Source organism: Tetrao urogallus, assembly GCF_951394365.1.
Source record: "Tetrao urogallus genome assembly, chromosome: 1".
NCBI lineage: Eukaryota > Metazoa > Chordata > Aves > Galliformes > Phasianidae > Tetrao > Tetrao urogallus.
In genome coordinates, this window is record NC_136813.1 from 67,107,820 (window position 1) to 67,128,522 (window position 20,703).

The following is a 20,703-nucleotide window of genomic DNA, read 5'->3' on the forward strand; positions in this document are numbered from 1 at the left end:
AACATTCACTGGATTGTAAAGACATGAATGAAATGCAGAACATGTATGGAAAATTCTTCTCCGTGCACATGGAGAAGTTTGCTAGGCAGAGTGCTGCTGGTGATGCCACAGGGAACTCCAGAGGGGCCAGGTGTTCTCTGAACAGTACTACACAGGGGATACCCACCTGCATCCAAGGGGGGGTGTTTTCAGGCTACAGCATGGCCTGGGGATGAACTGTGGGAGGTTATTTGTGCCCCAAGGGATCTGACAGTCACTTTTTTTCCTGTGTCTGTAGCTAAGGTGTAACAAAAGCATCATGTCAGATGATGCAATCTGTGACCCCCCTGCCCTCTGAAAAGAGGAAGGAGATAGAGGAAAGGGAAAAGCTGCCCATAGTTCTGTAGTGGTAAGAGGTTCCCACCTCATGCCTCAAGGGGACCTGGAGAAGAATGAGCACAGAAAGCAGCCGATGCAGAAGCACTGGCAAAGGATATCCATAGCAGAAATGATTCATGTTAATCTTCCTTCTTTTAGGTGGGGCCACAGTGTAAACTGCTGAAATGAAAACTGTCCTCTGATGACACACTCCTTTGGTTGGCGATGTTCTGCCCACAGATCTGACATTTTTTTCAGCTTCATAAGTCTGAGCAAAAAATCTTCCTCTAATGAATGTTTTGCGGAGGCACTGCAATTCCATTTTCTTTTACATGACGTTACTCTTAAACCTGGAGATCTACATCATCAAAGATGTACTTAAAATGTGCAGGATAAGTATTGCACTGTATTCATAAATGTTGGATAAGTATTTTAATTCAGGAGCTATTTTAAATGCAGAATTCCAGCTTAATATGAGCTAAAAATTAAAATATTTTGGTTTATGAATGTTTTTTTTTTCTTTTGTCAGCTTTTTTTGGTTTATGAGTGAAGAATTTTTTTCCTTGTTTTCTAAATTGCCCAAAATAATTAATCATTCTGATAGGACAGAAATAAGAGAAATGCCATTTCCATTCACACATTTTGCATATTTCTGTATTGTCTGTGGTACTTAAGAAAAAACTGAAGCTGTGTAAATGATTGAGCATTTTAATGCCTTTACTTCGTATCTTATGGCTGAACTCTTGCAAAGCAGAAAGAGCTATAGATGGAAAATACATTCTTAATTTTCAAATACAACATGAAAAGAACACGTGCACCAACGAACCACTGATTAAAATCAATAAAATGAGGAGAGCACAAGTTAATTGTATTTATTTATTTATTACTGAAATGGCATTTGGCTCTTCTCAGGGAACTGGAATCTGTTGTAAATTATGTTTTCCTTCTTGAAAAATTAGAAGCCTCCAAAGGCAACCTGATACATTTTTCTTCTTTCTTTCTTTTTATTTTAAGAAATGTGTTCTTCATAATTTCTTTGAAAGAAAACTAGATGCAGAGGTTTTGGAATCAGTTAGAACCAATCTGTGACATTTTGTCCTATGAATCTATGCTACCAACTTTTAAATGTTGTACATATCTTTTAGCAGAGGTATAGTTGATACTTTGAGTTTTGCTAGTGAGGCTGCTTCATCTTCTTCTCTTGCTCCTCATCAACCTTGCTGTATTAACAATGTTTGTAGGCAGACAAAAATTATCATCAAAACCTTTTCTCTCTATCTTCAGGGAATGAAATGCAGGTGATAAGCTGGCAAAACTAGTGGTTTAGCGACATAATTCTATCATATGGTTATTTTAGCTAACTTCATAGAGGAAATACATGAAGAATGTATTTTCTTACAAATTTGCATGCAGATGGACGTAGGTGTTTGTCGTGTTTGTTGAATTGTTGAGAGAAAGACATCGTCTGGACAGGTACACTTCATAAAATAAAATACTATTCTATCTCCGTGACATTTGACATGGATATTTCATATCTTTATTTTGATCCTGAATGTAAGAAATTATCACGTACATCAGTTCAAACATGGAAACACTTTGACAACATGCAAAGATAACAAGCAACTTTGTGGCTACCGCTTTCAACTTATCACCAATAATATATTTTAATAGTTTTCCAGGACACGTGCTTTCTCTTTAAAAATACAAACTTCTCATGTTAATATTTATGAAAGTTACTATATGTTTTGTCAGGTAGATTTTAAAGCTTTTTGTGGTTACCACCTCCATTGCTTGTTTAACAATAAAAATATCCATGCTCGTTCTTTCTCTTGAAAATTTTCAATAAACACATACCCTGTTTTCCCTAAAATGAAATGAAGTTTGCTCGTTTTGTGAGTTATTTTATGGAATGTATGCTGGCTGGCTGGTACCTTGAATGTCTAAGCTGATGTGGGAGCTACTATTAGAGGAAAGAAAAAAAAGAAAAAGGAAACATCTTATGTATCTCTTGTTCAGGATCAGTGTTCAAGAAGGATTTATGTGCAGTTTTAAGAGCATAAAGATTTTTTCTTCTAAAATGCTATTACAAATTATTTAAATTTGTTCTCAGTTTTTCCTAAACAATTTCTTATTCAGTTGAAATTGTTTCTGTTATTATTATTGTAAGTGAAGAGACAGATTTTTTTATTTTTTTATTTTTAATGGAGAATTTGAACTTGAATTAGTTGGAACTCCCACCAAGTGTTTAACTTTCTCAAGTTCTCCATCTAATGACATCAACACAGCAGTGTGCAGGCACTGCTTTCAGTGCTAATTTTGCTTCTAACTAGCATAACTGGGTATTTATACAGGGAATATGTTTAAGTCTGAAGGGAAAGGAAGGAAAACAAAGTAGCTGTTAGAGCTCCTGACCACAGAATCACAGAGTTGTAGGGGTTGGAAGGGACCTCTGGGGATCATCGAGTGCAAAGCCCCAGGTTGCACAGGTAGGCATCCAGATGGGTCCTGAATATCTCCAGTGAAGGAGAGTCCACAACCTCTCTGGGCAGCCCGTTCCAGTGCTCCATCACCCTCACAGTGGAGTTCTTTTGCACGTTAGTACAGAGCTTCTTATGTTCAAGCTTTAGGACGCTGCTCCTTGTCCTATCGCTAGAAACCACTGAGAAGAGCCTGGCCTCTAACTGTCCCCGGTCTCCCTTCAGCTTTCTGACTCACGGCCAACCTGCTGTCCACTACGACAGCCACCAGCCCGGCCGAGATGAGAGGAGGGCCAGGCTGCGGGGCAACGACGAGAGAGCACAGCGTCACATTGCATCGCGCCGCGCCGTCAGGCGGCGCCATAGCGCTACAGCCACGCGTCGGGGGCAGCGGGCGGCCCAGGTGGGCGGCAGGTGCGGGGCTCCGCGCTCCTCGGGGCCGAGAAGGGAGCGACTCCCCCGCGTGAAAACTGGGGAGGGTCGCGTCGTGCCAACCCTGCCGCTAATGCCGGTTTTCCGCCCCTGCGCACAGGAGTCCGCGCGAGCGTAATTCACCTCCCACCGTTTTCAGCGGGAACGAGGCTAATCCCATTTGGTGATTTACCTGCCCGGGGAAGCAGGCGAGGCGGGCGGCAGAGCTCGGTCCCCGCCCCGCTCGGCAGTGGCTCCGCGGCCGCACGATGTCCGGTGAGTACCGGTGAAGCCCTCGCTGCGTCCGCTCGCCCCCGGCTCCCCGCTGCACCGCACGGCGCTCCGGGCTCGGCGGGCTCCTCGTACGGCTCGCCCCGACGGCGGAGCGCGCTGCCAGCGGCAGGCCGAGCTGCGATTAGCGGCTCCGGATTAGGGTTGGAGCCATCTGGCTGGTGGGAGGAAAGGGCCCGAGGGGTGGGCGCCTGCTGCCGGCCCGCGTGCTGCTTGGCCGGGCTGGGCCCGCCTGGGGCTTCCCGAGAGGCAGGGGCACACAGAAGGGGACTCTGTTGCAAGGTTGTTTTAAAAGTTGTTTTGCGAGGAGTGAGGAAACTGAAGGTGTCTAACGGCACGAGCTACAAAGTCCTCTGCCTTGTCCTGCCGACTGCTGTGTTCCTAGTTCAGTATTCTTTTTTTCCTCAAAACGGGGTGTTACTCTTTTTATGTCACTCATCTGCGTATCATAATATTGTTGTGTTTGTTTTTTCACGGAGATTGCTTGGTGTCTCCTGAGTAACAGGATTGCAGGGTATTGACGCAGGATGTAACTGTTCCTAACTGGATGATATTTAATAATGTCTGCACAAAATGAGAGAGAAGTCATCGCTGTCGCCTGTCCCCATGAGCCCTAATCCTGCCTGGTGACATTCAGTGCTGCTTTAGTAATGGGGGTAGAGAACCTGTGTTTGGATCAGGCAGAACTTCATTAGACCATGAGAAACACTGCATGATGTCAGACGTTGATTTGTATTCTCTGTGGAGGTGTTGGCAGTGCCAGCATAAAACTCACTGTCAGTGTAAATGTTTCCTCTCTTGGACCCAGACCAGGGAAGCATGGGAATTAATACTGCCAGCTCTTCTGATTACTATAGGGAGAACTGCCTATTTGCTGAAAATCTGCGTAACAATTTCTGATGGTGGCTTATGTAGCTGTTTTCATCGTTACTTGTTCAGCTACTTGTAACAAAATCCATCCTGACTGCTTCTGTAGTCCTGGGTACCGCTGGAGCAGAGTGTCCTGTTCCACATCCCTCTAGTGATTAATGCTAAGTCAGAGGTCAGGAAACTTGTGACCAACAAGAACGTGACCAGCAGGTCGAGGGAGGTGATTCTCCACCTGGCCCTGGTGAGACTGCATCTGCAGTACTGTGCCCAGTTCTGGGCTGCTCAGTTCAAGAAAGACAGGGCACTTCTAGAGAGTCTGGCAGAGGGTTGCAAAGATTATTAGGGGCCTGGAGTTTCTGCATGAGCAATGGGGCTTTTCAGCCTGGAGAAGAGATTGGCTGAGGAGTGTTCCTATCAACACCGATAAATACAAATACTTGTATAAATATAAGAGCAGAGTCAAATGGATGGGGCCAGGCTTCAGTGGCATGTGTAGTAATAAAACAAGGGGCAGTGGGCACAAACTGGAACATAGGAAGTTTCCCACAAACATGAAGAGAACTTATTTACAGTGAGGGTGACAGTACCCTGGAACTGGCTGCCCAGAGAGGTTGTGGAATCTCCTCTGCAGAGATGTGAGATCTACCTGGACACTTTCCCATGCAGCCTAGTGTAAGGAACCTGCTTTAGCAGGTGCTTAGACTTGATCTCTTGGAGACCCTTCCACTCCATATGGTTCTGTGATTCTGTGACTTACTTTATCATTGCAGCAGTCTAATGCACCTTCACAAAAAAGGCCTGGCCCAGGCTGTAGTGTGCCTGCCCTACACAGATGGCAGCTGCAACAGAAGGGGAAAGTAAGATGAGAATAGCAGATAGTATCAGTGAGGAATGTGGGAAAACATTGAGCCAGTGTTAGTTTGCCAGGCAGAACACTCGGAACATAATCAGCCTATTGGGGATGTTTAGCTATTTTATGTACCCTTCTTAAGATAGCATCGTGTTATTTAGAGTAGTTTTGTAGGAAAGCTGTAGTATATGAGTCTCTGGCTCCCATTGCAGTTATTGCAGTTGCAGAGTGGGCAACTTGGCAAACTGAAGTTGTTACTCTAGGAGCAACTGCTAGAGCACATGTAACATTTCTCTATCAGGAGACAGAAATATGTTTACAAAGCTGTGTCAATTGGATTATGAAACTTGGTTTGAAGCTGGTAGGTGTACGTGTTTCAATTAGTGCTTATTACTGAGTCACTCCTACATCTCATTGGTGTTTGATCATTCTCTGTCTCCCTTTTACCCTGACCATCAAAGGGAGCACTGCTCAATCTGCATGCTGGTGTGGATTCCAAGGTTTTTATGCAGCCCTAGAACTGGTTTTCAGGTCTGTTTAAGAATATTGCCTCTGGCAGCTCTGTCTGAAGTACTGCTGTGAGTAAGTAGCGTAAGAAGTTGGTGCTGTTGACTAAAAAGCTGTAACAAGTTTCACACAAAATCACCCAGCCTATTGCGGTTCATACAACTTTCGTGATTGATTTTTACAGGCCACTCTGCAGCTTTGATAGCAGCACAGAGAAGATGGGAAAAGTTATTTGCTTGAAAGTCTGACCTGTTTTGAGAAACTATTGCAGTGCCAACGGCAATTCCTAAATTTGCATCTCCAGGTTGCTGCGTGGTAATCTAGGCAAGAGAAGTGAGCAGACTGATACATTCATACAACATAGTTATAATGTGCTTCTGATCGTACACAGACTTTTCTTGTAATTCACAGAGTCGCCGTAGGGCTCCACAGCTTGAAAACAATTTGCTTGAAAACATAATGCTGTTCACACTAGGTATTTCCTGTGAGAAAGCCTGGTGTAATCCAGCACAAAGAGCTGAAAGCAAAGTTGCACTTGGCAGTGAAAAAAAACATATATATGCATATGTATAGTCACAATGAATTTTAAATACCCACACCCTTTGGCCTTCAAACTTGATAGATCAAATATTTTTGCTTGCAATATTTGCAAAATTTGCAACTTGAAATCAGTGGTGAGTCTCTCAGTACATTAAATCTTATGCAATGTTGCCCTTGATTTAATTTAAATGGAGATTTCAGGTGAAGAGTTTGCTTACACAGCTTGGTATGAAAATCTGATCTGTAGTTTTGACTTTTTAGAAATAAAATTTTTACAGGGGCAGTTTCGAGGAATATTCTAAACAAGGAAATTCAAGTAACACTTCTGTCCCTTGAAAGCATGGTATGAGATGAAAAAAGATGTAATGATAGAATCTTTTGATTTTAACTGATACTTCTGCATGATTTTAAAACAGCAAGCATATGCTTCTTGTTGCATCAGTAATGTTTTAATGTCGCTTTGTTTCAGTCAGTAGTTTGACTGCCTGTTTAATTAACTTTATAATGGTTTCCTGTATTAAGAGGACCATAGTATGTGTCCTACAGCAGATTCTCAGAAGAGGCGATTGGTTTCTTTTCCTTGGCAAGTATTAGCCAGAGCTCTTAGAAGCTGTTTGCTTCCTTGTAGTTCTGACCACAGCTTTGCTCCAAGAAGGACTGAGCAGGAAAGCATGTGCTACTTGCCATGCCAACCTGCTGAACTGTTCCTTGAGTAGCTTGTGTAGTTCTGGATGGGCTGTTTATGCAAATGTTTGGTTTCTGCAGCGCAAAGAATTTGCAGAGGCAGTAAGGAGTTTGTGCTCGGTTTTATGGTTGTTATTTAAAATAGTGTCTGAAGATTTAAACACCTACTGGTTTCACAGTTTGCTTTCTGTACTAGCCTACCCCCCCCCCCCCCCCCCCCCCCCGCCTTCCTCTCAGTAGTTGTTTTATTACCTTTTTATTTATTTATTTATTTATTGGCTGGAGATGCTTGTTGCCCAACACAAAAACATCTTTCTTTGCTGAGTCTCGGTGCCTTTTGAGAATAATTTTATTGCTCGGGTGACCTTTGGGTTTTATGTATTTGTGTATGTGTGTGGCTTTTCCCCCTTCTTTGGGGGGTGTGTGGGAGCAGTATTTATTTTTAATGCATGCTGGTATTTGTTTAATCTCTTGGAAAACTGCAGTAGGAACAGCTAATGTGAACAACTGTCCTTACAAACCACTCCCTGTGAGCACCTCCTGTTCATTTTCTGAACTTCCACAACTTGCTCGAGCTGTTGTGCTAACGGGAGATGCAGATGTTTCCACAGCAAAAGCTCCTTTTTACTTTATTTGCATCTTCTGAGAATTGTGATTAAAAAGGTTATTGGAATTTGTTTAGCTGAAAGATCTGCAAACTCTTTTATGTTTTGATGAATGGTTGAGTGTCCAGACTAGGTTTCCCACTATTAAAAAGAGAATGGCCAGCTGGATGAGGGAGCTGATCCTCCCTTTCTACTCTGCCCTGGTGAGGCCACAGCTGGAGTTCTGTGTCCAGTTCTGAGCTCCTCGGTTCAAGAACGACAGGAACTTGAGAGTCTGGCAGAGCGCTATAAAGATAATTAGGGGCCTGGGGCATCTCCCTTATGTGGAAAGGCTGAGAGACCTGGGGCTGTTCAGTCTGGAGAACAGAAGGCTGAGGGATGATCTTATGAATGCTTGTAAATATCTAAAGTGCAGGAGGCAAATGGATGGGACCAGGCTCTTTTCAGCAGTGCCCAGCAACAGAACAACAGGCAATTAACACAAACTGGAATGTAGGAATTTCTGTGTGAACATAAGGAAGACCTTTACTGCGAGGGTGACAGAGCAGTGGAACAGGCTGCCCGAGAGGCTGTGGAGTCTTTCTCTGGAGGTATTCAAGACCCACCTGGACGCTTTCCTTTGCAACCTGCTATTCATAACCTGCTTTAGCTAGGAGTTGGACTAGATAATCTCCAGAGGTCTCTTCAGACCCCTATGATTCTGTGTTACTGAGATTGTCCCGAGTCACAGGGACATGTGGTAGTATAAAACTGTAGTGCCGAGTTCAGGGTCTGGCTGGAGATGAGTGAGTGGCAGAAAAGAAGCAGAGGGAGAGGTCAGCATGCCAGCAGGTCTGTGTTTCCTTCTGGATATGGATGATGTAGAAAATGGAAATGCTTAGTATCCAAGGGTTTATCACAGGCACCAAGCATACTTCATTGCATACCTTAATGTTATGTTATATTATGTTAGAGGTTTCAACTCTCTCATTTTGGCAGCCTGTTTCTGAGGCAGTCATGAGGTCATTCATTGGGCTCTCTGCCACTGGTTCTGTGAGATTCTTTCACAGCGTCTCTCATAGAGCCTGGAAACTGAGTGACATGGTGTTTTGGTGTTGTTATATAATAATGAATTTAGTATCACTGTGTGTCCCTTGAAGTGGTGGTGGTTTTCTATAAGTAGCTCAACACAAACACGGAAGCTCTGTTGAGCTCACTGGAATTCCCCTCATCCTGTGTGACCCCATTGCTTAGTTCTGGTTAATTTTGCAGCTAAGCTATTCCTTCATCTCTGAGAGATGCCGTTCACCTCACAACGTTTGAGTTGTGAGTTGAGTAGCTCACCCCAGAAATACAGTAAGGGTGACTCTGTTGGAGGACAGAACTGAAGAGCAGAAGGTAGTGGTACTGCCAGATGCCTGGTATCCCTACAGAACACACTGTATCTGATGTCGTGCTACAGTGTAGTTTTCCTTCTTTATTTAGAGTAACTCTTTTCTTCCAAATGTTTAGTGATTCTGAAGAACTTTTTTTTTTAAGTTACTTAAGCTAAGGATCCTTCCCTTTTGGTAAGGGATGCCAACCCTAACATCCCTTTCTCCATGCATGTTGGTAGATACCAGTTGTTCAGCCAGGTACTCCATTACAAATTGGATAAAGCAAACATGTTCCTAAATGTTTATTCCGTGAGGTCATGGAAAGAAGGATATTTCTGCTTACTACTTTACATCCTGTGTTTTTTTCCCTTAGCTTTTGGCACTGTGTAAACAGAAAGGAAAAAATAATCAGTTGTGTTACATATTATGTGAAATAAATGTACAGTCTAAATACTTATAGATCAGCTCTTTCAAATTGCCAGTAAGTTTAGGCAGATGTGACTTAGGGAGTTATTTGTTTAAAGCTACTCTGAAAACCTCATGATATTATGCGAATGACACAAAAATAAGAACATCCAGAGGCATAGATTCTGCAATCGTATTTACTGGATTTTTCTGTTCAGTTTTGTCCTTTGGGGGAGTTTGGAAAAGAGAGAGGCTTATCGCAGGAGCTGCAGGTTGTTATAAGCTGTAGCCTAATGGCTAGCTGGAGGAGGGAGATAGTAGGAACCTGCCAAAAGAGCTTACGTTAAATCTGTAAAGTGACTCTTCTAAATTTTTATTCACAGTAACGGATCAGGCCTTTGTGACTCTTGCTACTGATGATGTGTATTGCCAAGGAGCTCTGGTTCTTGGACAGTCATTGAGGAACCATACAACATCTAGAAAACTAGCAGTACTGATCACACCAGAGGTCTCCAGCGGAATGAGGTAAGAATTTGTGTGCTTTTGAAGGCTCACAATGTGGGAAAATAATAACATAAAAGATTTTAATGGGTTTCCTTAGGATTTCACAGCATTATGATTAGAAATTCCCTAATGGCTAATGGTTTCTGAGGGGAGTCCCAAATCACATCCAGGGTAAGGCTGTGTGCCTAATAAGTGTTTACTTGCAAAATAGAGCTTGTGGATTGAAGCTGATACTTGAGCCCATAATTGGGAACACCAACTGAAAATTTATAAAAAACTAGAGTTTTACTGTCTTGCTTTTTTTTTTCTTCTTTTTCCTTCTCTAATTGCTTCTCATTTAGAAAGAGCAAGATATCTACCAGCCATGACATTAGAACTCTCCAAGACATCAGTGGCTCAACTTCAGATGTCTTCAGCGTGATGATGAGAAATACCCTTCTCCCTCTTTTTAAAAATCATTGTAATTCTACAAGCATGGCAGAATTGTGTGTATAGAAATCTCAATTAGATCAGTTGAACTTTAGCCCTGATATTTGGAGAACTGAGTTTTTTAATTAAAAAGAAGATGACATGCCACAATTGCTTGTGCTCTTAGTTCTGCTGTGGATTAGGAAGTGTGCAAGCTCCCAGCTTCTATATGCTGTGCAAAATTGTTAACAATACATCTGTCTCAAGAAACATATTTTCCTTTTTTTTTTTTTTTTTTCTTGAAGTATGAGCTTTGTCAGAATGATGTAGTCTTCCTAACAGAAGTCTATTTTCTTTTTCTCTTCTTTTTTTTTTTTTTTTTTCCCTCTTTCCTCTCTTTATGGGGGGGAAAAGCTTTTTTTTTTTTAGGCAACGTTAGCACTTGAAAACATTTGTCTCTGAACTAAGCTTCTGTATCTATATTTAATACTTTCACAGTTAACTTCTGCCCCTCATATATCAGTCAAGCAAAATGTAGTGACTTTGAAATCTAGATAATAAACACAGGCTTTTTTCTTCTGTGTTTGAGTGACATCTAGGAGTTTGTAGTTGATAGTGTAATATAAATAAACTGTGTTTAAAATATTTTTCTTCTTGTGTCTTGTGGGAATATTATCTCCTTTGATATCCTCTATTAAATTTGTGTGGAAGAGATGCTCACTACTACAAATAATCTCAAATTAGACTTCAAGGGACTGGAGCACCTCTCCTATGAAGACAGGCTGAGGGAGCTGGGCTTGTTCAGCCTGGAGAAAAGAAGGCTGTGGGGTGACCTCATTGCAGCCCTTCAGTACCTAAAGGGAGCCTACAAACAGGAGGGGAGTCAACTCTTTGAAAGGGTAGATAACAGCAGGACAAGGGGAAATGGTTTGAAGTTGAGGGAGGGAAGATTTAGGTTGGATGTCAGGAGGAAGTTCTTTACAGAGAGAGTGGTGAGGTGCTGGAACAGGCTGCCCAGAGAGGTTGTGGATGCCCCGTCCCTGGAGGTGTTCAAGGCCAGGTTGGATGGGGCCCTGAACAACCTGGTCTAGTATTAAATGGGGACGTTTGTGGCCCTGCATGTGGCAGGGGGTTGGAGATTCATGATCCTTGAGGTCCCTTCCAACCCTGGCCATTCTGTGATTCTAAGAAGACTTCTTTTCTATGTGCAAATGTGCTGTCTGTTTTAAAGGCTGTTTTTGCTCTGGCACAACAGGTGCAAAGAGCACTGACAGTACCTGCCACGTCCTGTACGATGTAGAGATGGTACGGTATGTATGGTATGGTGCTGTCACAATTGTGAAGAAATGAAAGCTCCTTAATTTAATTTCTGTCAGTGTTTCTATAGGAGACTAAGTAATTAAGGTGTGGGTTGATTTCTCCTCTGTACGGTACCTTTAGGTTTTGAGATGGGTTGGCCCCTTACTGAAAGAAGCAGTGGCTTACAGCCCAGTGTTATTCTAAGCACCAGTCTAACCTTTGTTACTGTCACAATAAAAGCTGTGTCAGTGTTTTTATGAAAAAAAGTGGTGAACCTCAATAAGTTCCCTTCTTTCTCTCCACTGTTTGCTCTGGTAGGTCTGTCCTGCGCAGCGTGTTTGATGAAGTCACTGAGGTGGATGCACTTGACAGTGCTGACTCAGTCCGTTTGGCTCTGTTGCAGAGGCCAGAACTGGGTGTAACCTTCACTAAACTTCACTGCTGGACTCTTACTCATTATAGCAAATGTGTCTTCATGGATGCAGATACCTTGGTGAGTAGAGCTCCCGGGAGCTGTGGTGTGGTTTGTGTCTGTCTTAGACGTGCTCTGAGTGTGTGCTTCCTCATCTGGCAGCCCAGTGGCCTAACAAGTGACTGTATTTGCTGGGGGTCATAAGGCTGCAGAAGCTCCAGCTGGATATTTTGACTGACAGCTTGGCTGCCTGCAGAGAAGTGGATCCTGTTTCGAGAGTAGCTTCCAGACTGTCCTCGAAAGATATCATGAACACATTGTATGCAAATTGGCTTCTGACAGATGTTGAAAATAGTTCTCTGTCAAATTCTGCTTGGAATTACTCTGGTCAGGAAGGCTGGCAAGTTATAAAAAGGAGAGGAAAACAAAACGTTATCTGATGTATGGAGATTAAAAAAAAAAAACAAGCTGTAATTTTGACAAGGACAGTCATGTCAACCTTTCTCTGCAGCAGTTAAGAGTTTCATTCTGAGAGAGTGGGATGCGTTTTGATTTAATAGGATTATGTTCGTATTAGAAACCAAATTATTCCTCTCAGAGAGCGAGGGGAAGAGTTTATGATTTAAAATTGAAAAAGGCAAGTATTTGGTTGTGGTGTTTGTTTGTTTGTTTGTCCTGGTTTTTTTGTTTTCTTTAAGTCAATGAGATGATCTTTCTTCTAAGAAGATTTACCCTCCTATTTTGTAGCGTCTCCATTTACAGTCATTATGAGTGGGGTACAGACTTCTAGTGGCTGCACAGTCATCTTTCCACTGATTTTATAAGTGATCTGGCTCAATCTGATTGATTTTTTCCTGTTTCATTGTGAAGCTCTAAAACCAACCCAAAGCAAGACTCTGAGCTTAACTTACTTTAGAAAAACAGTTACAAGAGACAGTTGTTCTGTTTTAGTCTTTAGCCAGTCTGATGCTAAATCAAATTACTTGGATTCTTGGCTTTGTTGTGGATACTGAGAATAATGGACTTTGAGAAAGTGAGCTTAGAAATAAGGAAACTTTCACGATAGGATACTTAAAGGAACCTTTTGACCTTTTGAAGGATCTCTGACACTCATGAAATAATTTCATGGGATTTGCATTTCTGTCAAAGAAGTCAAGGAGAACCACAGTTAAAGTTACTTAATTACATTAAAAAAAGTTATGAACCTTGGCATGTTTGCCTGCTTTCATGTTCTGCAAGCTATGCGCTTGGTCAAACTAAGAATTGAATTTGGCAGTAATGATGTAGCTACTCATGTTCCAGAAAAACACCTTTTGTAACAATTCACCTTTTCTCCTACATTCTCCAAGGTGCTTTGCAATGTTGATGAATTGTTTGATCGAGAAGAGTTTTCAGCAGCTCCTGATTCTGGCTGGCCTGACTGCTTTAATAGTGGTGTATTTGTCTTCCGACCTTCTTTAAAAACTTACAACTTGCTGCTCCAGTTTGCTGCTGAACATGGCAGCTTTGATGGTAAGAGATGAAATGCAAGAAACTAGATTCAGTTTCTTTGAGCCATTTCCTCCATAACTTCCATGCAGTCTGACAGAACAGAGGAAGGCAGGAGTTCTCTGAGCTTTAAGTAACTGAGCCCCTACAAAAATTTATAATGCAGATCTTTTTGTCTTACACAGTATTTAAGACTCATTGAATTATTGCAGGCTGCACTTCCCAGAAAAGTACAATGAAGAGAGTCTGAGTCTTGCTCAGTAAGTTTTACTTTTGCTGTCTTTTAGGATAAAGAAATACAGCTGATCTGCTCTGAAGGAGACAAAAACCCCTTCTTACTTCTTTCTTCATAAGTTATAGTAGGACTCCACTTAAATTGAAATTGCACTGAAGTGGATCAGGTATTACTTGCACCTGCTCATCCGGCCATACTGTCAAGTCCAAGTTGCACTCCCATGAATGCCCCAGTATAATTTGTATCCTTGTACATGACATTTTGACATAAATTCAAATATAATTATACATTATGGTAATACTATTTTATATATTCTGTAGGGGGTGATCAAGGCTTGTTGAATAGCTTCTTCAGCAACTGGGCAACAGCAGATATTGGCAAACACTTACCATTCATCTATAACTTAAGCAGTAGTGCAGTATACACCTACGTTCCTGCTTTCCATCAGTAAGTAGTGACGCTTTTGACTGATTGTAAATCTTTGTAGCTTGCTAATAATAAATCACCTACTATAAAAGAGAGAATGAATAATTATGGCATATTCCGTTGATCTGAATCTCAGTAGTAAGAAATAGTATATTGCATAAAAATCATGGGCTTAAAAACTTAAAAACAATATGAAAATTTATTGCACCTGGACAGATAGAAAGTCCCAAAGTGAGCTACTATGTCTCATATTCTGCTTCAGAGAAACTTTTCTCTAATTTGAAAGTATGAAGATTACTTTAACATCAGGTTCTAACAACTTTACTTGGAAAGTTATTCTCCCCCCTCCCCTTTTTTTTTTTTCCTTCCCACTCAGTTCTGTGGGAAATTGTTGGGGTTTTTCACTCTATTTATTCGGAGAACCTTTTATTATGTTCTTCCTTGGAACAAAATTTGTGATGGTAATTATATTACATCAGTTAGTTTGGTTAGAGAAACTTTTCTGGCAAAAAGTGAGTGGTTTTTGAGATTTAGTGTGTGCCATGAATTACTTTTACAGTTGCACAAAACATGCAGTGGGGGGTGAGCTGAGGGGGATGTACTTTTTAGTCATTTTCAAAATGGCATCAGTACTAACCAATTCTGTTGATTCGGTGTTTGAAGTAGTTTTCATTCAGTTGTGAGCAAAGCATGTGACAAGACTGGAAGCAGGACAACATTCAGTTTCCTTCAGGAACTTTTCCACTAGAATTAGTAGCTAGAAGTAATGGCAATGTTAGCCTTTTCTTTTACTGCGTACCACATGAGATACTATATTTTAGATTAAATGTATTTTTGTTGCAAAGTACTCTCACCACACCAGTGAGAGTAAGCGTATTACTTTAGCTAAAAAATCATCTTTAATGTATGGTTTTGTATGTTTAATTCCTACAGTTTTGGTAGAGATACCAAAGTTGTTCACTTCTTGGGAGCAACAAAGCCCTGGAACTACAAATACAACCTTCAAACAAAGAGAGTTATGCAAGATGGCACCACCTCTGGATCTTTCCATCAGCTGTCATTTCTTGCCCTCTGGTGGAACATATACAGTGCCAGTATATTGCCATTGTTAGAAAAATTTCAGAAGATGGAAGAATCAGAATCTGAGGAATGGAAGGTAACTATCAAGGAGTTTGTGGGCATATACTGGAATCACAGCAAAAGTTCTGAAAATCATGTTTGCCAGAGGAAATAATTATGTGGGAAAACATGCGTGTCAATTGGTAACAGGTTCCTCTAAAAGCCATCTCTGCTAAACTAACAGTTTAAGAAAGACGTCTGGCACTTGTAGCTTTACTAATTTTTTTCCACTCCCTTTCTTAACTGATGAGGAATTTATATGGAAGTATACATATATACATTCTGCAAATTAAACACAAAATACAGTGCAAGGTAGGCAGAAAAGGTCATCATCTGACTGTGAAACAGACTTCTGACTTTCTGAAGCTAACATGGTTTATACCTCAAACTAGGCCTTGAACTAGAGTAAAACTTACATTTTCAGACCTATGTTATCTTTTACTTTATAAGCATTGTAACAAATTGGATTTGAAAAGTCATTGTTTAATTACATTTAGGGTATTATATGAGTTGCATGTCATCAAGCATTTACTGTATCTTTACACTTCTTTTCGTCAAAGGAAGTGCAACAATGTATGGTTTTCATGAATAGAATAAAAAGCTGTTGATAAACACTTTCTTGGAAACCTACATTATAAACTAGTAAGTAGAAGCAGGATGCAATTCTTAATTTGGTATCAGATGATACAATTTAGGTCACTTTTATGCATATATAAATATTTTCTTAGTGTTTGTTTAATATTAACTACATTGAACAAATTGCACAGTCCCATAAAATTAGTTGGACAATTACCATCAAAGCTCTGGAAAGGAATTTGGTTTATAAACCTGATGACAGATTGGAAGTCAGAGGAGTAAGTGGGTGGGTTTTGATCTTGTATTTAATGTGCTCCATTATTTTATTATTTTTTTTAATTGGGCAGTGAATAAATATTTCAGCTAGGGTAGCATGAAGATAGAAATATCTGCTGGATTTACCCCCCTGATGATGGCAGCGTAATCTTCAGTTAATAAATCTAAATTGAAATATGCTCTGAATCTGTGACCACAATTTTTTTAAAATGTATTAACTTCAAAGTTGAAGTTTCCACACAAGGAAATGAATCTGTTCTAAGTCAGATAGTGATTTCCTGCAGAATTTTATTTCATTGATGGGTTGCTCTTGTTTTTGCTAGCATACTTTCAGTGGAGTTGAAATTACACTGAAAAAAGTTGATCCTTCTGTGGCCAATTCTCTGCAAATGCCTGTATTTCCAGAGCAGGCATATGAAGCAGATCCCACGGCATGTTCCTCTGAGGAACTCGGTTTCAAAGTTGTAAGTATGCTGTTTATTCCTGTATTAAGTAACAAAGTAAAATGATATACTGAAATAAGTTGTTTTTTTTTTTTTTGTGTGTGTTAGAATTTTCTTGCTATCATCAGAAATAGTCTGAAGAACATTTATTTGCTTTAGTTTTTAGTCATGTCTGCTTGTCATATCCAGAGGTTGAGTTTGCACTGAATCTTAGCAAGAAGCTCTATATTGAAAATAGGTCGGTACTTAATAAAACATAATAAAAAGAAATTCCATTAACCAGTTAATCTTTTGAATATTCACAGTATCTGAAGCTAGAATATTCCCCCCCCCTCCCCCCCCCTTTTTTTTTTCTTCCTCAGAAGCATTGACTCTGAAAAGTGTTCCCCAGATTTCTCTGATTTGGGCAGCAAGGAATATCTTTGAAGGAAATCCCTAATGATCACTGCACTGGTTCTTGTTCTTTTGTCACTCTTCATGTATTTGGGTATTTCTATTGCAATGATGCTCCTTATTTTGTGCAGGAATTTAATTGGAGATAACAGAACAATATTTCTGAGGTGTAAGTTGTTTGTATGATGAGCCACGACATAGCAAGGTAAAACCGAGAGGAAAAAATAATAAAAAGCAGTGGCATAACGTCATCTGCTGCTTTGATTTGTGGGCCATTCTCTAGAAAGATAAATGTTTTATTATATTCAGCGTTTCTGCACTTCAGATTGTAGTTACTCCATAAAACTGTATGCTCTGCTCCCTTCTTTTCCAGCCTGAGTGAAAAGAGGCTGAAGGAAAACTATAAACATTCCAGCCTTACAGTTCAAATATCATTTGCTAATAATTTTAATCTTGTGTGCCTGATGCATCTGTCTGTTGGAAGTACTCAAGTCAAATAAGGAAATGTTTTTAAGATGCTACTTGGGGTAAAAAAAAATAATATGTTCATTTAAAATACTCTCATGCACATTTAAACATAGTGCACTGTAATTAAAAAAGTAAAGCAGGATTGGTTTATCAGAAGATTGTATTAATTTGAAATGAATAGAAAGATTCTGTTCCTCAGAACACCATCATCTGACTGTTGCATAGCTTCTGTAGTCTTGTGTAGACTGTTCTGCTTTTGACTGAAAAGACTTCAGAATGGAGGCTGTCTACTTGTTTATTTTGACATCTAGCAAAGGCAAATATTTGGGGCGGTATTTTTTGGGCAGCCCATTTTAATTTTGTTACAGAGCACAACGTACTGTTCTTGTTCTATACTTACAAAGCTCAAGTTACAGAGCAATCTAGAATCCTGAATTTGGTTGGTTTTTTTTTTTTTTTTTCTATTTAAATTTGGCCTTGTGAATGGTAGGCATCTACTGTGAGCTAGTTTTTCAAGCTGTTCCTGTAATCCCTGAAGAATGCCAGACAGTCTTGCAACTATTTTAAAGATGAGATGAGCTGCTCTCTGGAGATACTTATCCTAGACTGATTATAGTAGGAGCTTAGATTCAGTGCCATTTTGATAGCTAAAGCTACGTGAGATGAATTTTGTCCTTAGTCACATTGTACTCCTGCCCTCTGCTTTCCCAAATCCCAAGACTGAGGTCATTTTGTCTTGTGTGCTTTCTCATTATAAGGAAACTGGAGAGGGGAAAAAAGTTTTCCTAATAAAAACTCATTGGTTGTATTCTAGCAACCTGTATATGAAACTCAACAGCGTGGTTCCAGCATTCATCTCTCTGAACCTGACAGACCTTCCAAGCAACTTGCTTCTCATCCTGCATTTCAGGAAACCTCCGAGCTGGTACATGTAGCTTTCTGGATTATACTTCTATTGCTAATTGCATGCATGTTGCTGTTGCCAGCATCATTCTAGGAAACAGTGACTAACTGATACAGCATACCAATAAATTCTAAAATCTTTGAGCAACATAATTAATTTATTAACCTCTTCTTCTGATACTGGCGTACGTTCCATTCAGCTCATTTTACTTCTGGGTTTTAAATGTATAAAAATGTGTGCTATTAATTTTAGCTGTGCAATAACATAACAGCAATGTTTAACAAGCAGATTGTTTTGTTTGTTTTATTTTATGGTGTGTGGGTGGTGTTTTGTTTTTTTTTGGGGGGGGGAGATGATGTATTGTGAGTCAGACATGGAGCCTAAGGTGCTTGGCTGTGCTTTGTGATCATTCACTGTGTTTTTTTGGGCAGTATGTCATACTTGGGCAGTATGAAAGCCACTTAATGCCAAACTTTGCATTAATGGGGTCACAGGGTGTCCAGGAACTGAATCTTTTAAGGTGTACAACATGTTTTGCTACTGAGGAAAATGTGAAGTGCTATGGTGAAAGTCTTAAAAGCTAAGAAACAACTTGACAGGTGAAAGGGTAGCTCTTCTATGGTCAGGGGTGTTTAGCCCTAGCTAAAATTAATTTATGAAAACGTGATGATTCCTGTTCTGTTAATAGCATCCAAGGCTGTTGATAATCCTTGCTACAGGTTTAAAAGAAGTTGGCACCAAGTTGGCACAGGCCTTGCATATAATGGATATTGCTGGGCATTTAGGCAGTTTAAGCCTAATAACTGATCAGTTCTGGACATAGTTTTCCTTTTTATTTGGTTGAAATAATTACTAATATGTTATGCATTTGTGCGCCTATCTTTGTGCACTTCATCTTTAACCAGGGTACAGAATTTTGGAGTGTCACTCAACATTTATTAGTTACCATTCTAACAAATAATGTCAGTCTTAGAATTAATTAATTTACTTGAGCTAATGTGGCTCATGTGATAAATAGTACAGCCTCACTGGAGTTCAAATAAAATACATGATCAAAAAATACGGGAACTTACGCTCCAATGGAAGTCTGTTGAAGACAATGCTCAATTCTCATTGTATTGTTGCTGAGTGCCAGGCTTTAACTTCAGACAGGTAAAATAAATACTTCGTATGTTCAAAGATGCTAAAGCAATTAGATAGAAGCATAGAAGAATTGGGAAAATGAGATAGATGGTTTGTTTTTTTTTGTTTTGTTTTTGCTTGCTTGCTTCTTTTAACTGGCACTTTATAAAGCAGAAATTTTGATTTTTAAGGTTTAATTTCACAGCACTGAAGTGAAAACAATCAAGTGACTGCTTTCCTACTGTTCTTCCCACAGAATGAGGTTGCATCTTCTGTTTCAGAGCTCTCTATTCACCTCAAACGTGAAGAACCAAATCCAGAAGATGAACGGAGAAAATGGGAGGAAGGGCGTATGGACTATATGGGAAAAGATGCTTTTGAACATATCAAAAAGAAATTGGACACATTTTTACTCTAAGATGAAGTGAACTGTAATGACTATCATGATGTTTCTTCTGTAAATAGAATCTTGAATATATGGATATCTTCGTAGTTCATCTGACACCAAAGCTGATGGAAGACTAACAGAGATAGACTCTTGTTTTGTTGTTTCTTTTTTTTTTTTTTTTTTTTAATGGTTATGTGTGCCTCAACTTTATTGTTCTCTCATAGTGCCTTCTGAGGTATAATGAATGATATTTTCTGAGTATGAAACTCTCATATTTATCACTTTTCCCCACTGTTCTGCATAAGTACTGCACGGGAACAGTTGTAAGTGAAGTGTATTGAAAGTTGAGTTTATTTTACATACTCTTACCTCTTAACGAGAGACTGCAAAAACTTCTTAAATTAAAACTTTCTTCTTGAAACCAAGTTAATGATTCCAAGGGCAACCATGGTGTAGACTTCAATGTGAGGGAAAAGTAAGAAGATGAAATTCTGGCCTCATATAAGTCTGTGACAAAAGCTTTTCATTTAAGTATAATTAGGTAAAGAGTAAATCAGGACTTCGAGATCGCTACTGGATACTCTTACTGTTTTATATGGAAACTGCTCAAGTAGCAGTGTGATGAAAAGATGTCTTAAGGTAGTCTTAAGACAGACTGAAAATGTGTACTAACCTTTTATATTGTTGCTATAGGATGCCGTTCGTGCGTGTTTGTTTTTTTTTAAATATATGTTAGTTTTTACTTCCGTATTCAGCGTTGCATAGTTAAAGAAAGAAATGCTGACTGACACTATGGTGTAAACTTTTCTGGTGCTTTATACTGTTTACAGTACTCTGACTGCAGTTGACAAAGGCATTCTTCTCATTTAATATGGTTGCTCCAGTTTGAG

At 39.9% G+C, this 20,703-nt stretch overlaps 1 protein-coding gene across 1 annotated transcript; it reads left to right on the forward strand.

The window, feature by feature from the left end:
* Nucleotides 1–23: 23 nt before the first annotated feature.
* On the forward strand, nucleotides 24–19,843 carry GYG2 (glycogenin 2; the record flags this gene model as incomplete). The annotated part of the gene is given in 13 exon segments (XM_079545498.1): nucleotides 24–130; nucleotides 3,060–3,313; nucleotides 3,367–3,439; nucleotides 3,441–3,521; nucleotides 6,582–6,619; nucleotides 9,736–9,877; nucleotides 11,882–12,056; nucleotides 13,325–13,487; nucleotides 14,019–14,145; nucleotides 15,058–15,280; nucleotides 16,419–16,559; nucleotides 18,214–18,324; nucleotides 19,682–19,843. Coding segments are annotated over 13 exon segments (1,797 nt in total).
* Nucleotides 19,844–20,703: the final 860 nt, after the last annotated feature.